The sequence below is a fragment of the Panthera leo genome, chromosome D2, assembly GCF_018350215.1.
Source record: "Panthera leo isolate Ple1 chromosome D2, P.leo_Ple1_pat1.1, whole genome shotgun sequence".
Classification (NCBI taxonomy): Eukaryota; Metazoa; Chordata; class Mammalia; order Carnivora; family Felidae; genus Panthera; species Panthera leo.
The window spans coordinates 75,253,444-75,267,919 of NC_056689.1; the positions used below are offsets into that span (position 1 = coordinate 75,253,444).

The 14,476-nt window shown below is 49.9% G+C and overlaps 1 protein-coding gene across 2 annotated transcripts in view; it reads right to left on the bottom strand.

The window, feature by feature from the left end:
- The window catches only part of RGS10 (regulator of G protein signaling 10), a 41,433-nt gene that overhangs the window by 14,581 nt on the left and 12,376 nt on the right, over positions 1 to 14,476 (bottom strand). For both annotated transcript variants that reach the window (XM_042907860.1, XM_042907861.1), the window contains 3 exons: positions 14,120 to 14,238; positions 12,797 to 12,883; positions 878 to 1,021 (listed from right to left, as the gene is read on the bottom strand). In XM_042907860.1, coding sequence (XP_042763794.1) covers positions 878 to 1,021; positions 12,797 to 12,883; positions 14,120 to 14,238 — 350 coding nt within the window. The remainder of the gene's footprint in view (positions 1 to 877; positions 1,022 to 12,796; positions 12,884 to 14,119; positions 14,239 to 14,476) is intronic.

Sequence of the window (14,476 nt, forward strand, 5' to 3'; positions counted from 1 at the left end):
GGGGTGGGGCCCAGGTCTGTTTTAGCAAGCCCTCCAGATGGGCTTGCTCACCTTTGAGGGCTGCTGAATTAAGCTAAAAGCTAATTTCCAACTGTGTGCCAAGGAAGGCCTTCGCCCCCCTCAGTAAGGCTAGGGTCAGCAGAAGTTGGATGTTCGTCTGCGTTCCATCACCTACAAGTGTGCAGATAACATTTTATAAGAACGGAGCACCCTCTGAATAGTCACATCTGCAAATTCCCGTCTAAGAAATCTCTGGAGTGTATTTTCATCCCTTTTCCTATTACCACTGGCATATCTCATAAAAAAAGCTTGCCAGAAAACTAATTTAGCCCTCAGAGGTCCATTTTTTAAACTCAATTTTTCCTGCTTTAAATGGAATAACGTGCCAAACATTAACCTTTTCATTGTAACTCAGGAGCCTCATTATGAACTAGCTTATGGTCTTGGGCCACCAGAAATAGGCGGCAATGTGTAGATATTTGCATAAAAACAGCCTCAGGTCCCCTACCGCTTTGAGTGTTGCTTTCTAGATTTTTCCGTCTGTTCCTACCTTCAGCAGTTACATGCTGCTTCCTCAGTGTGGGCTCCTCAGATAGCTCCACCTCCCTTTTAATCTGGGTTGAGAAGGCAGATAACCCTGTTGGTTCAAACTGTGTGTAGACCAAAAGTAAGCAGGCCTGAGGGAGGTTCCTATGGATCAGATTCTGAGCCTGGCATTCTAGTCTCCTCTTGTTCACTGACCATGGCCCTTCAGCGTGCCTCAGTTTACCCAGCTGGAGGGGGCAGCTTCTGGGGTGTCTAACATTTAGTTTTAACTGAACTCTTCCAGCCTGGGAATAAATGTCAAATCAAGATGCAGGTAGGAAAGTTAGGTTACCTGGTCCTGGAGTTTCTGGAACATCAGTGGGTGTGGTTCTTCCAGTATCTTCTCATTGAGCCGGGACTGCCCCTCCACGTTGACTTGCGATGAGGCCTTACTGGACAGAAAGGTCATGTAGATCTCTTTTGCCTTTTCCTGCATCTGGAGGAGACACAGGGAGCCTGTTATCTGAGAGCCCAGCCCTTCCCACCCGAGCCGGGTTCTCTACTCTGGCCAGGCCCAGAACTTGCCGTTGCTGCAAGAGAAGCAGCTTCGTAGCCCCTGGGGGCTCTGGCTGCTGCCTCGGAGCTAAGCTCTACCTGGGAGGGCTCATGCTTGGCCTAGCCCCTTCCCTCCCTCCTTCCATGCATCTGTACCCACACCTCCAGTCTGGAAATTGCTACACTATCCATTCGGAAATGAAGACAGAAAGAATCCTGGCCCAGAGTGAATGACAATTCTACACCATTCAGGACAGTCCTGTGAAGTCTCCAAATTAAGGACTCAATCATTCATATATTGTTCAATCATAAAAAGAAATGAAGTTCTGATACAGGATACAGCACGGAATAACCTTGGAAACATTATGCCGAGTGAAAGAAGCCAGTGACTAAAGGCCATATACTACACGGTTCCATGTGTATTAAATAGCCAGAACAGGCAAATCCATAGGGACAGAAAGATGAGTGGTTGTCCAGGGCTGGGGGAAGGGGGAGATGGAAAGTGACTGCAAATGGGTAAGAGGTTTCTCTTTAGGGTGATAAAAAAGTTCTGGAACTGGATGGTGGTGATGGCTCTACCACATTGAGAATGTACTTAATGCTGCTGAATGGTGTACTTTAAGATGATTAAAACAGCAAAAACGAGAGCCCTAAAAAGCGATTAAGTGGTAAGATTTATGCTGTGTGTATTTTACCACAATTTAAAAGCAAGTAAAACCATGCACACAGATCCCAATCGGTTATCTAGCACCTACTATGCCCCAGACACATGCTAGGGGTTTTACAGCCCTGAGCATCCAGCAGAGTGTCACTTCCTGTTGGAGCCACTTCCGTGATGAGGACACAGAGGAGAGGTTATGTGGCTTATTTGAGGAGACTGCAGGGAGACTGGGGGCTATTTGGCTCCAAAGCCTTGCATCCCCCCAATTCCACGCCTGGTGAGATACATCACCCCCTCCAGGTATACAGTCTGTCACATTCCAGGACACGGATTCTTTGGTACTGGGATGTGGGCATAAGCAAAGGGGAGAATGTTCGCTGCTCACACTGAGAGCAGTCCCGCTGGAAAGCATCAGTCCTAAGTAGATGCAGGCCCTTAAAAGGCTTGTGAGCACAGCTGGACGAGGGGCACCCATCGGCACTCACGTTGCAATGAAAACCTACGTGGCTGGAGCAAACAAAAACACTCACGGTAAGTGCTCTGTCTTGAAAACAGCAGGGCGTCCCCGGAGGGTTCTATTTTCTCCCAAAGAAAGGAGGCACCTCGCTGGCAGCAAAGATGGGGGTTGGTTCTCTGAACATTACAGCCTGACTAGTACTTCACCCCCCAGAGCTGGAAACAAATGCTTCGGACATGCAGCCACGGAGCCATGATGGGGGCGGGGGAGGAGGGGCCACGGGGGCTTCGTGGGGCCTAAAAAACTGCCATTCTCTCCAGAGAGCCCATCTGGGATCCCACATAGGCTGCAGAGCTTGGCTCAGAAAGCCCAGGCTCTGGAAACCTTTGGCCTTATAGAAACCACCAGAAGGCTTCACTGCCTGGTGCTTGAAAGGAGGGAGAAGGCAGTTCTGTAACCTATTTTGGTTCCAGGCACTTGTTGACAAAAGACGCCATGGGGCCGAGGCCTGACCATCGGGTCCTCCAGAAAGTCTGGGCTGTATATGCAGGAAGACTACCTATGTGGGGGCCAACGCCCAAGGCCATGGTGTCATTTCTCGATCAACTATTACTGTGAACAATTAATTGATGCCAAACTCAATGACGCAGCTTAAGTTAACCATGGCTATTCCGAGGGACAGGCCTGGAGATGATCAGAGACCCAGATAGGGCAGAACTTTGGAGTTGCTTGCCTTTCAAAGACCCCCACTCCACAAAGTCGTGAGCCTCACTCCCACCCCACACTCCGTCAGGGAGGAACATTCTTGGAAAACCACTTCCTGCTTGAACAATACTTTGCGAAAGTACACGAAATTTCAGCTAGTCTGGTGAACTCCATGCAGAGCTCTGGAAATAGAAATCTCTTTGGGTCTCCCCTCCCCCTTGAACATTCACACACATACACACACACGTTTTCCAGATGAGTCCAGGCTATCCTGGGTCTTCTGCAAAGGAGAAGTGCAATGAGTAGCCTGAGGCTTGGAGGGGCGGGGGGCGGGAGAGGTGGTGGAATTGGGAGAGGAGGCGGGTTGGGGGGCCTGTAGGTATCCAAGCTCTGGGTGGCTCAGCACCACCCAGAGGTCCCCAGCCACCGCTCCTGAGTCTGTCTGGGAACGGTGTGGGGTCCCCGAGGCACCCAGCCCAGGGCTGACCCGGCCCATGGCTGCCCCCACCTCCGACTGAACACATATAGGGGACCGGCTGCAGTAGCAGAGCTTATCTGGGCCAGGATAGGAAGCGTGACTGAAAAGGGAAACCCTCAGACTGCAGACCACAAGCCAGTCACGGGAAGGCCTGGTGTCCATGCTGAGAATCTTAACAAAAAAGAAGAACCAGGTCTCTCGAGTTATTCTGGTAGATGTTCCATAGCTTTGTTAACCCTATCCTAGCTCCTGTTGGAACAGGAACAGAACATCCACCCCTGGGGAGCTGCCAGGGCCTACGGCTCTGGTTGTGATGGCCAGCTTCTCTTCTCCAGCCTTTACGGCCTCCGCCACAGCACCTGCCCTGCAGACAGCACCCCTGCCCAGCATCTGGCCCTGCCCCACCTGGGCCCCTCTGACGACTCCTGACATCAACCTGAGGACTGCCTGTGGGCACATCTACACTCACAGGAGCTTCTCCCAGCCACCCCGAGAGTCTGGGGCCCTTCTTCTTGCCTGGCAATGCATCAGCCATAACAGTGCTCGGGCAGAAGTCAGCAGTCAAACGCCACTCCCCACAAATGCATGGTTAGGAGAAGCAAGTTCGCTTTAACGTCAGCCCCAGAAATCTACCCAGAAGAAGGACAAGGCAGCAGCACTGTGAAGCTCAGAAGATTGTTGCTTCGTATGGTCTGGCTCCTCGTCCTCATCCATTAAGTGAGCTGAAACTTTTTCCATTGGGAAAATAAAACAAAACCTCCTTCTACTCCACGTGCCCCTGGAGTCGATGACTTCCCCACTCATGACTTCTGGTTGAAACATCTCCAAGGAAGAGCGTGCATTTTGTGTCTCCATTTTCTCTGTGCCGCCCCTCCCTCCTCAACCCACTCAGCCTGGCTTCCTCCCACCTGCCAGCTGGGCCTCCCAGCAGCTCACTGATGGGCACCGGTGCCTAAGCCCCTCAGACCTTCTTCTGGTTCGCTCTCTGGCCGCTGGCCACCCTCTCGGGATCCTCTAACACCTTCCTGTTTCTATCTGTCTCCTTTGTAGGCTCCTGTCTCTCTGTTCCCCCATAAATTCCAGGGTTCCCGGACTTCTGCCCTAGGAAGACTGCTTTCCTAACCACATGCTCTCCCAAGATTTCAGCCCACCCTCTCCCCTCAACCTACTGACCATATAGAGCCAACTGATCTCTAGAAACGTGGGGCTGGATGTCCCGCAGACACCTCCAGCTTAACAGCAAGGAATGAAGTGGCCCATCCTGGCCAGCGGGTCCTGTAATCTCTATTCCCAGAAGCTGGGACCCACGGTCCCCAACACCTGTCACCAAGATCTATTCACTCTGCCTCACGCACATATCCACCTGGCCCGTTCTCCACTCCCGCTGCTCTGCCAGAGATGCAGACAACGGGAGAGGCCACACGAGAGAAATAAAGGGTCGAGCCACTACCTTCAGTCATATCAGCTTCAGACAAAGAATGAGGCAAAGAAAATATCAAGCAGATGATTCGAGAATATTTCCGAGAACTGGCTCAGGAAATGGAAAGCAGTTGGAGGGACAGCAGATGACTCTGCAGAAAGCAACAAGAACAAACCTTTACCTGCAGGCGTGGGGAGGGAGTGCCGGCAAGGAAGGTCTGAAAATGGCAGGAACTCGGGGCATCAGGTAACCCAGACGGGAGGGATAAGGAGGACAGCAGAAAGAAGCCGCTAGACTCCCAAGTCTCTGAGCCCCCAACCCTGAGCTGTTATCCCCGTCCCTTCTCCATGGGAGGCTAGACTTTTCTCCTCTACAGAAATTGACTCAGGGTGGGTGGGGGTTGGGGGGGGGGGTTGCCTGTGTGGCTCAGTCAGTTGAGTGTCTGACTCTTGATATCAGCTCAGGTCTTGATCTCAGGGTTGTGAGTTCAAGCCCCCTCCACTGGGCTCCACATCCAGCATGGAACCTACTGAAAAGAAGGAAGGAAGGAAGGAAGGAAGGAAGGAAGGAAGGAAGGAAGGAAGGAAGGAAGGAAAGAAGAAAGGAAGGAAGGAAAGAAGAAAGGAAGGAAGGGAAGGAGGAAGGAAGAAAGGAAGAAAGAAAAATATTGACTCAGGAAAGCTGCAGAACAGAGGCATGAAGAGGACAAAGATGAGACACCAAACAGTTAAATGGAATTCTACCATAGGCCTACCAGCAAAATCGTCCGAACCCAATGCATTGGAGATACGTATGGTTTGTAAGCATATCAGGCTTGTGGCCACCAGGAAGATACTACGGGGGGCCCCAGTCTAGAGAAAATAAAAGCAGAAAAAAATTCTACAGAAGGATGTGGAAATGAAGTTGAAATCTCCAAAAGAGAAGTAGGAACTAACAGCCAAAGAGATTAAAAAAAAAAAAAAAAAAAAAAAAATAGGAGGGGGAAAAAAGATAAAATGAAGGGCTCAGTCCAGGCTGGGGAGAACCATCATTGGGAAAGAGGCCAGAGAAAGTGGAGGGAAAGGAGTCAAAAAGGTAACGATAAACATAATAACACAGCATTCCCCAGAACTGCACACTGCCACATTGAAAGGCTCCACCAGGGGCGCCTGGGTGGCGCAGTCGGTTAAGCGTCCGACTTCAGCCAGGTCACGATCTCGCGGTCCGTGAGTTCGAGCCCCGCGTCAGGCTCTGGGCTGATGGCTCGGAGCCTGGAGCCTGTTTCCGATTCTGTGTCTCCCTCTCTCTCTGCCCCTCCCCCGTTCATGCTCTGTCTCTCTCTGTCCCAAAAATAAATAAAAAAAAAACGTTGAAAAAAAAAAAAAATTAAAAAAAAAAAAAAAAAAAAGAAAGGCTCCACCAAGTACCCACACGGTAAAGGAACCCCACCCCACCCCCAAGCCTCTGACTGTACAGTTTTAGAATATTGGTGACGGGAGTGCCTGACTGGCTCAGTTGGTGGAGCACGTGACTCTTGATTTCAGGGTTCTGAGTTTGAGCCCCATGTTGGTTGTGGAGATTACTTAACAATAAAATATTAAAAAAAAAAAAAAAAAAAAGAATATCAGTGATGAAAAGAACCTATACTATTCCCGAGGAGAGAAAAGCAAAAGAAACCAAACAGGTTACATATAAAATTCTAACTCCTGACAAAAACGGAAGACAAAGGGACAGTGTTTTCGAAGTTCTGAGGGACTTTCAACCTAGAATTCAATGCTGTGTTCTATCACATTATCAGTGAATGGGGAAAGTAGAAAAAAATTCACTCAACCGGATCTATAAATGTCCACCTGTCACGTCCCCTGTCTCAAGAAGCTACTGCTGGCCGTGCTGCACCAGAATGAGGGAGTGACTCAGGATGGAGGAGGGTCTGGGTCCCCGAAGCAGCCGAGGGGCCAGGGGATGCTGGTGGCGGCTGAGGAAGACCCGGGGATGCCTGGGTGGGAGCTGTGGTCAGAAGAGGATGGCCCTGGGTGAACTCCAGCTGCAGAGATAAACCAAGAGGCCCGAGCCCATGCAACACTGTTGAGAAGCGTTTCAGAGGGCTACTGGAGATTATGATGTTTTTCACGTTTATTTATTTTTGAGAGAGAGAGAGAGAGAGCATGAACAGGGGAGGGGCAGAGAGGGGAGGGACAGAACCCGAAGCAGGCTCCAGGCTCTAGGCTCTGAGTTGTCAGCACAGAGCCCCACGCAGGGCTCAAACCCACGAACCGTGAGATCATGACCTGAGCCCTTCGGCTCAGCAGCAGACAAGAAAGAATAGTCTTAACCGTGAAAATACAGTCAACAGCGATGTGAGTGAAAGCTTAGCTATAGCAAGAGGAAGCTGGTAGATAGCATCCAAAAGTGCTGAGTTAGCTCAGAAGGAACAGGGGCACAGGGCAGGCCAATGCCAGACCTCAACCACACCGGGAGCAGCTGAGCTCCGGTCAGACCAGCCCGGACCCAGCCAAGTTCATGCTGAAAGGCACAGCCCGAACCACAGGGAGAATGAAATCTGGGGGGATGCTGTGGGGTAGAGGGAATCAGCCCATCTTACTCCTGAAGGAACATGGGTCACTTTTGAATTTTTATTTAGTTTTTTTTTTTTTAAGTCTGTTTATTTATTTTGAGAGAGAGAGAGCAAGCAAGAGCAGGGGAGGGGAGAGAGAGAGAGGGAGAAAGAGAATCCCAGGCAGGCTCCGTGCTGTCAGCTCGGAGCCCAACTTGGGGCTTGATCCCATCAATCATGAGACCATGACCTGAGCTGAAACCAAGAGCTGGATGCTCAACCGCCCGAGCCAGCCAGGCGTCCCCACTTTTGGATTTTTAAATATTTTTTTTAAATTTTTTTAATGTTTATTTATTTTTGAGAGAAAGAGAGAGACAGAGCATGAACAGGGGAGGGGCAGAGAGAGAGGGAGATACAGAATCTGAAGCAGGCTCCGGGCTCTGAACTGTCAGCACAGAGCCCGATGCGGGGCTCAAGCTCACGAGCCGTGAGATCATGCCCTGAGCCGAAGTCGGACGCCCAACCGACGGAGCCACCCAGGCGCCCCCAATAATTTCTTTTTTAATAAAGAATATGGCATTTAGCCTTTTAGAAAAACCTTCACTGGTACTTTAAATAAGAAGCTCAAACACTCTGAATCCTGGATCAAATTTTAGTGTTAAATAATATACGATAAAAATCATAAATACCATAGACCCCTTTCCCCATAACCCTGTAATTCTAAAACACTGTAAAAATGCAAGGTATCATTATACTTAATTGCCAGTGCAAGTTCCTCTTGGAGCAATGGCTTTTGCAAATCTGTACAAACCGCCATATCCATCTCAATCTCTGTCACACAGTGAACAAGCCCAGTGTGCACATGCTGCCAGATGAATGAATGAGTGAAGGAATGAATGAAGGAAGGAAGGAATCCAGGGATACCCAAAGAATGAACACTTGGTTGCAGCTTTTCCTGAAGTTTTATAACTCATAAATGCTCCCTGTTTTTTTTTTAAATTTCTTTTTAATGTTCATTTATTTTTGAGAGAGAGAGAGAAAGACACAGTGTGAGCAGGGGAGGGGCAGAAAGAGGGAGACACAGAACATGAAGCAGGCTCCAGGCTCTGAGCTGTCAGCACAGAGCCCGACGTGGGGCTCAAACTCACAAACTGCAAGATCATGACCCGAGCCAAAATCGGACGCTTAACCGACTGAGCCACCCAGGCGCCCCAGTGCTGCTTGGTTTTAGAAGACAGACCCATCTCTCATGATAATGCACGGGGAAGAGGCACTTGATAGAAAAATTTCAAGCCATAAAGACATTGGGAAGGGAGAGAAGAGCTTTAAACGCTGCCTGAGTATGAACACCCCAAAAGGTACAACCACCCCAGGAATCCCAAGGAGGGCAGAGGTGTGGGGCGTCACCCTCCCAACTTCCTAAAGCCCAGCATCCCTGCCACACATGCACAGTGTCAAGACCGTCCCGATCTAAGGGGCCTGCCAGGAGGCGAAGCACAGGCCAGGGAAGACAGCGGGAGCACAGCACTGTTCCACTGTTTGGAGTTCTGAGAATACATGTCCGTCCCTAAGGCTGTAACTGCAGTGTGAGGGGAGGGGGAGGGGGGTGGGCTCCCATCCCTAGTGGGTCCTCAGGTGCCAGCTGACCTGAGTGGGGAGAACCAGAAGTCCACACTGCACCAGGCTGCTCTGGGTACTTGGAGACAGTGGGGAGAAAACAGACAACCATCTCAGACCCACAGAGCCTGCATGATAGAGGGACGAGAAGACAGTATCGAAAGGAAATAAAGAAATTATACACACAAGATGCCAAAAAAGTTGGTAAGTGCTCTGGAGAGTTCTAGCTGGATAATCCTAGTAAAAGCATGAAAAAACAAGCCAGCACGGGTCCTATTTAAAATAATGGGGCAGGGGCACCTGGGCGGCTCAGTCACTTGGACGTCCGATTCTTGATTTCGGCTCAGGTCACGATCCTAGGGGCATGAGATCAAGCCCCACATTGGGCTGAACGTGGAGCCTGCTTGGGATTCTCCCTCCCTCTCTTTCTCTCTCCTCCTGCCCCTCACCCCAACTTGTGCTCTCTCTTTCAAAATAAATACACATTAAAAAAAATACATAAAAAGAGGCAAAGTAAGATTCGCATCCATCCTGCCACCACCTTGGCTCACTGTAGAGTTACCCCCTCCACAGACTCCCCGCTGGACCAGACGTGACAAGTCTTGTGAAATTCGCTTGGGCCCACTTCCCACCCTCCACTTTTTAAAATTAGTGATTTAGAGTTTATTCCTGGTTTTACTTCCCCTGTAGCCAGACGCACTAGAGAATACCCAAGCCCTGCAGTCGGAGACCTGGGTCTGCACCAAGCTGGGCAGCCTCGGCAACTTCTGTGTAACCTCCCAAACCACAGCCCACACATCTGGAAGGATGGGGCCAGTCATGAGGCTCAGTGTGATAACCCAGACTGACGACTGAGCCACACGGGCCTCACTGATGCTTCCTCTCTCCCTCCCTCCCTCCCTCCCTCCCTCCCTCCCTTCCTTCCTTCCTCCCTTCCTTCCCAACACCATCTGCATTCACTGCCCCAGACCAATCTCCAGGCACGTTCCAGGCTTAAGGACACTAAACCTCCAAGGGGTTTTAGGCTGGGCACCGGGAGAAGGAGTGTGGCGAGGGGCTCCCAGATTCTGGAAGCTCTGTCTGTAGGGTGTGGATGTGCAACCCGACACTGGGGGCTTTCCAGTGTCCACCTTGGCCCCAGGCTCTCCAGGTGTGGGCTCCCCTCCCTCCCCAGCCTCACACACAGCAGAACCACCCTGCCCCTCAAGCACCACTGTCCCGCCACCCATTCTTCCTTCGCCCTTCTCGCCAGGCCTTCCTCCTCACATGCTGGCCCCTCTTCCAGGAACACTACCCCGACCCCCAAAGTCCACTTTGGTGTTACCTTCCCCACCGACCCCCACCTGTGCTCCCACAGAACCCACACTTCCCATTTCTCTGCTCAGCACACTTGGCAAGGCTTATTTAACAAGTTGCTTTGCCAATCGATGCCTGTTCCCTAAAGTAGCTCATCTGTCTTGTCCCTGGCTGTCTCTTCACAAGGCCTGGCCCTGAGCGGGCATTCCACAAAGATCAGGTCAACTCGGCTGAACCAAAGGACAGACCAGCCCGGTGTGCAGGGAGAGCAGCTTGGGGGACCTCAGAACGCTGGTCCAAGTCCCAGCTCAGCCACAGGGGGATCTCAGCCTCCTGATGAGGACAACGTGGCAGGGGGGCCAGGGGAGAGGGCTGGCTGATCTGTAGGCCCCCCTCACCCTCAACACACAAAGAATACGGCAGAAAAATGAACATCATCTGTTTGCCTGCTTGACTGTCAGCCCGGGTTTTAGACTGAGGCTGGGCAAATCAATTACACAGTGCAGCATTTATGAACAGTGGTCCCTGGGCCCTGTCCTGGATATGGGGCCAAAGGGAAACTGAGTGCTTCCGGCTCCAGGGTGGCATCTTAGCTTTCCAAGGCAGGCCAGACCATCTGCTCCCTTTTCCCCAGAGGCCATTCACCACCCAGGAGGCTCAGACAAAGTCATCCAAGGAGGAGAAGAAGCCTGAAAGAAGCAAATGCCAAGAGTCCTGCCTGGGAAGGCTTTCTAGGCTGACCTAAGAAATGTGAGCTAAAGAGAACAAATCTTAGCATCCGTCCTTGCCCCCACTGAGAGGAAAGCAGCGGAAAGAAGGCCCCTTTGCTCCATCTTTGGAGAAGTGTGTCTGAGTCAGGAAAAGGCTTTGAATAAACCAGTGATGAACACTTTCCAAGTTGTCGTCTACAAACACATAACGGCTGCCGGCCTCGTGGAGTCCGGCTTTTGGAGACAGAGGCTCAAGACCGGCAGCCCACAGGCTGCATCTGCCCAGGGATGTGTTTCGTTTGGCAGGCAAGGTTTTCCATCTTTTGAAAATCAGTTCCAACATTTATAGAATCGAGTGGTTCCATAAGAATCTGAACGCCCGATTTCTCTGGAAAACCAGGCAGTACCGGGCTGAAGAAGGTAGAAGGGGCCTCAGGAAGAAAGGCCCGCCCCTCAGGGTTCTGGGGGCAAGGGTGGGCAAGTGAAGACGTAGGTGGGCAGAACTCGAAGCATGGGGAAGCCCAGAGAGCCACAGGCCCCCAAGTGCTCACTGCCAAAGTCAGCTACACTCAGCCGCAGCCGCTGGAGGCAATGCTGGCTGCCCACAGTGGCCCCAGTCCCCACTACTCCCTATAGCCTCACACCAAAAGCCTTGCGGATTCATGTTCCTCACCAGCCCCTGTAGGCATTTAGCTGGGAGCCTCTGAGACATACACAGGCACAGGCTTCACGAACACACCCGATCCACAGGCCTCCTTCCCCATAATCTCCTCCACCTCCCCTCGCACTCAACCTTCAAGGACAGGAAATCCACTGACGTCAGAATTAAAGGCGACCTCCTGCAGAGAGCACACACATACCCAGGAGAACAGTCAGAAACTCTCTCTGCGGGACCCCTGCCAACGGCAGGATGTTTTGTAAAGATACGTTGAATAATTGACAATCTATCTGATTCGAGTACCACTTTTATTGCCACACATCTGCTTAGCGTTTTACTACATCCGTACAAAATGCCAACACGTCCAACTCTGGGAAGCATCCTCGTAACTTATTCATGAAGAAAAAAACCGTGTGCGATGATGAACTTGAAACGACATAAATTGTCATTTTTGCTTTAAATATTTGTCCGTCTGAACTGCTCCATTCAAAAATTAACACACTTTTTAAAACGATTAATATTTGATCCACCCAAGAGACCTAATCTGAAGCTTCAGTCTTTCCCCAAATCCAGTATGGATCTGATTTCTTTAGGCAATTTCTTTTCTTCTTAAACAATTTTTTAATGTTTATTATTTTTGAGAGAGAGAGCATGTTGTGCGCGCATGTGTGTGCTCGAGTGGGGGAGGGGCAGAGAGAGAGGCAGAATCCGAAGCCGACTCCAGGCTCCGAGCTCTGAGCTGTCAGCACAGAGCCCAACACGGGGCTGGAACTCACGAACCATTAAGATCGTGACCTGAGCTGAAGTCGGACACTTAACCGACTGAGCCACCCAGGCAGGCACCCCTCTTTAGGCAATTTCAAAGTCTATTGGAAAGGCAGCTGAACTATTTTTTTTTAATTCTTTTTTAACGTTTATTCATTTTTGAGAGACAGAGGGAAACAGAGCGCAGGCAGGGGAGGGGCAGACAGAGAGTGAGACACAGAATCTGAAGCAGACTCCAGGCTCTGAACTATCAGCACAGAGCCCGACGCACGGTTTGAACCCACGAACCGTGAGATCATGACCTGAGCCAAAGTCGGATGCTTAACTGACTGAGCCCCCCAGGCACCCCAAGGCAGCTGAACTTTATAAGGAGAGAAAAAATTATCAAGAATGTGATTACAGACTGGAAGAAATACCTGCTTCTTATCCTGTGTTTTCTTAAAATCTTCACACGCTAGCCAAAATAAAACATTTTCTTCACTGAATTCCTTTTTTAAAAATTCCTGTGGATAAAAAGAAGAAACAACATCAAGCAGTATTTCACTTTAACAACAAACAAACAAACAAACAAACAAATAATGTGTTTCTCTCCAAGGACTGGTTTGGCAAAATTCAACAAATGAGTATGGTGCAGTCACCCTGCGAAAAACTCCATCCTGAAAAACAAAGTGCATGTTTAATGTTAAAGCTAGAATTTCATACGCATTTGAACTTAATGACTTTGACATTGTGAGGAAGAGTAAAAATGAAGCAAGAATCTACTCACTAAGGCTAAGCTGGCAATAAATTACCAAAGAGTAAATTAAAGTGGGAGATATATTAGTTCCTTCCAGACAGTGTTTAGACAAAGTACATTCCTCTAAAATCAGCCCCATTTATTTAAACAAAAGAAAAGAAAACCTATTAAGCATGTCTGAAAATGCCACGATGAAAACGATTTTAAGTTGGAGGTGAGTTTTCATTTGGCAGACGCTGGGGAGTTAGCAGTACACCCTGTTATCCCGCTGTGTGCAGGAAAGCGTCCTCCGTGAGATCCAGACAGGGCTCGCAATGGCCTGGTGTCCGGGAATGGCAGTAGACCAGCCCGTCACCCCTCCCTCGGCACCAAAACAGGGACCGACAGCATCAGGGCTTGCCCTGACGTGGCCCAAGACTTAAAAACAGGAGTTGGTGGGACTCAGGCAGATACCGGGCATTCTCAGAAGTCACACGCGGGTCTTCTGACACCTGGGGTTTCTGCGAGCCAGAGCAGTTCTTTGCCGGCAGGACTGACACTTCCCATCCATCCACCCTTCTCTCTGGGTTCAACCTCACTTTTCTAGCTGTTGTCCACCCCTCTCACTCTATTAATAATGAGTCCTGGGAATCCCCAATGCACAAGGGAACAAACCTTCACATCAGAGAGACCCAGACCGCCCCCTCCCAGGTGTCACAGAGCTGGAAATTCTTTGTAGATTCTGCCAGCGAGCACGGTACCTCGTCCCCATCACCCCTACCCGCTCCCATCCAGCCAGATGAAAACCAGAAACAGTCTGTGTATGCCCCTCAGTTCTGGTCCATGGCCATCCAGGAAAGCCATCTCGGCCATGACAACTGAGAAGTCCTTATTCTCAGTGTTAAACAGTGTTTAACATTTTCAGTGTTAAAAAAAAAAAAAAAAACATCCTGTGTTTCCCCCACAGACATCTAAACTTCTTCGTGGGTTGCATCAATCCCGGTCAACAATGAAAAAGGCAAACCCTAAATCTTTTCACGCCTTCTGGGTCTTCAAGCAGATTCTCCAGAGAGGCTGCCCATTTGGCTGTGCTCTTGGGGTTCTGGTGGCTGCTGCTGGGACTCCCATCACTGCTGTGGATGTCTGCAAAGCAAAGTTCAGGATGTGTTTGTGGCTCAAAGATACTTTCATTTTAAAATATCTGCATATAATGGTCATCAAATTCATCATCATCAACAACATCATCATCATCATCAAATATATATTATGTGCCAGGATAATTATATTCTAGGCACTTAACCCAGGGAAATCATTCCAGTCCTGATAATGACTTTATGAAGTAGGCACTGCCATTTTCTCCATGTTACAGGTTAGGGAAACT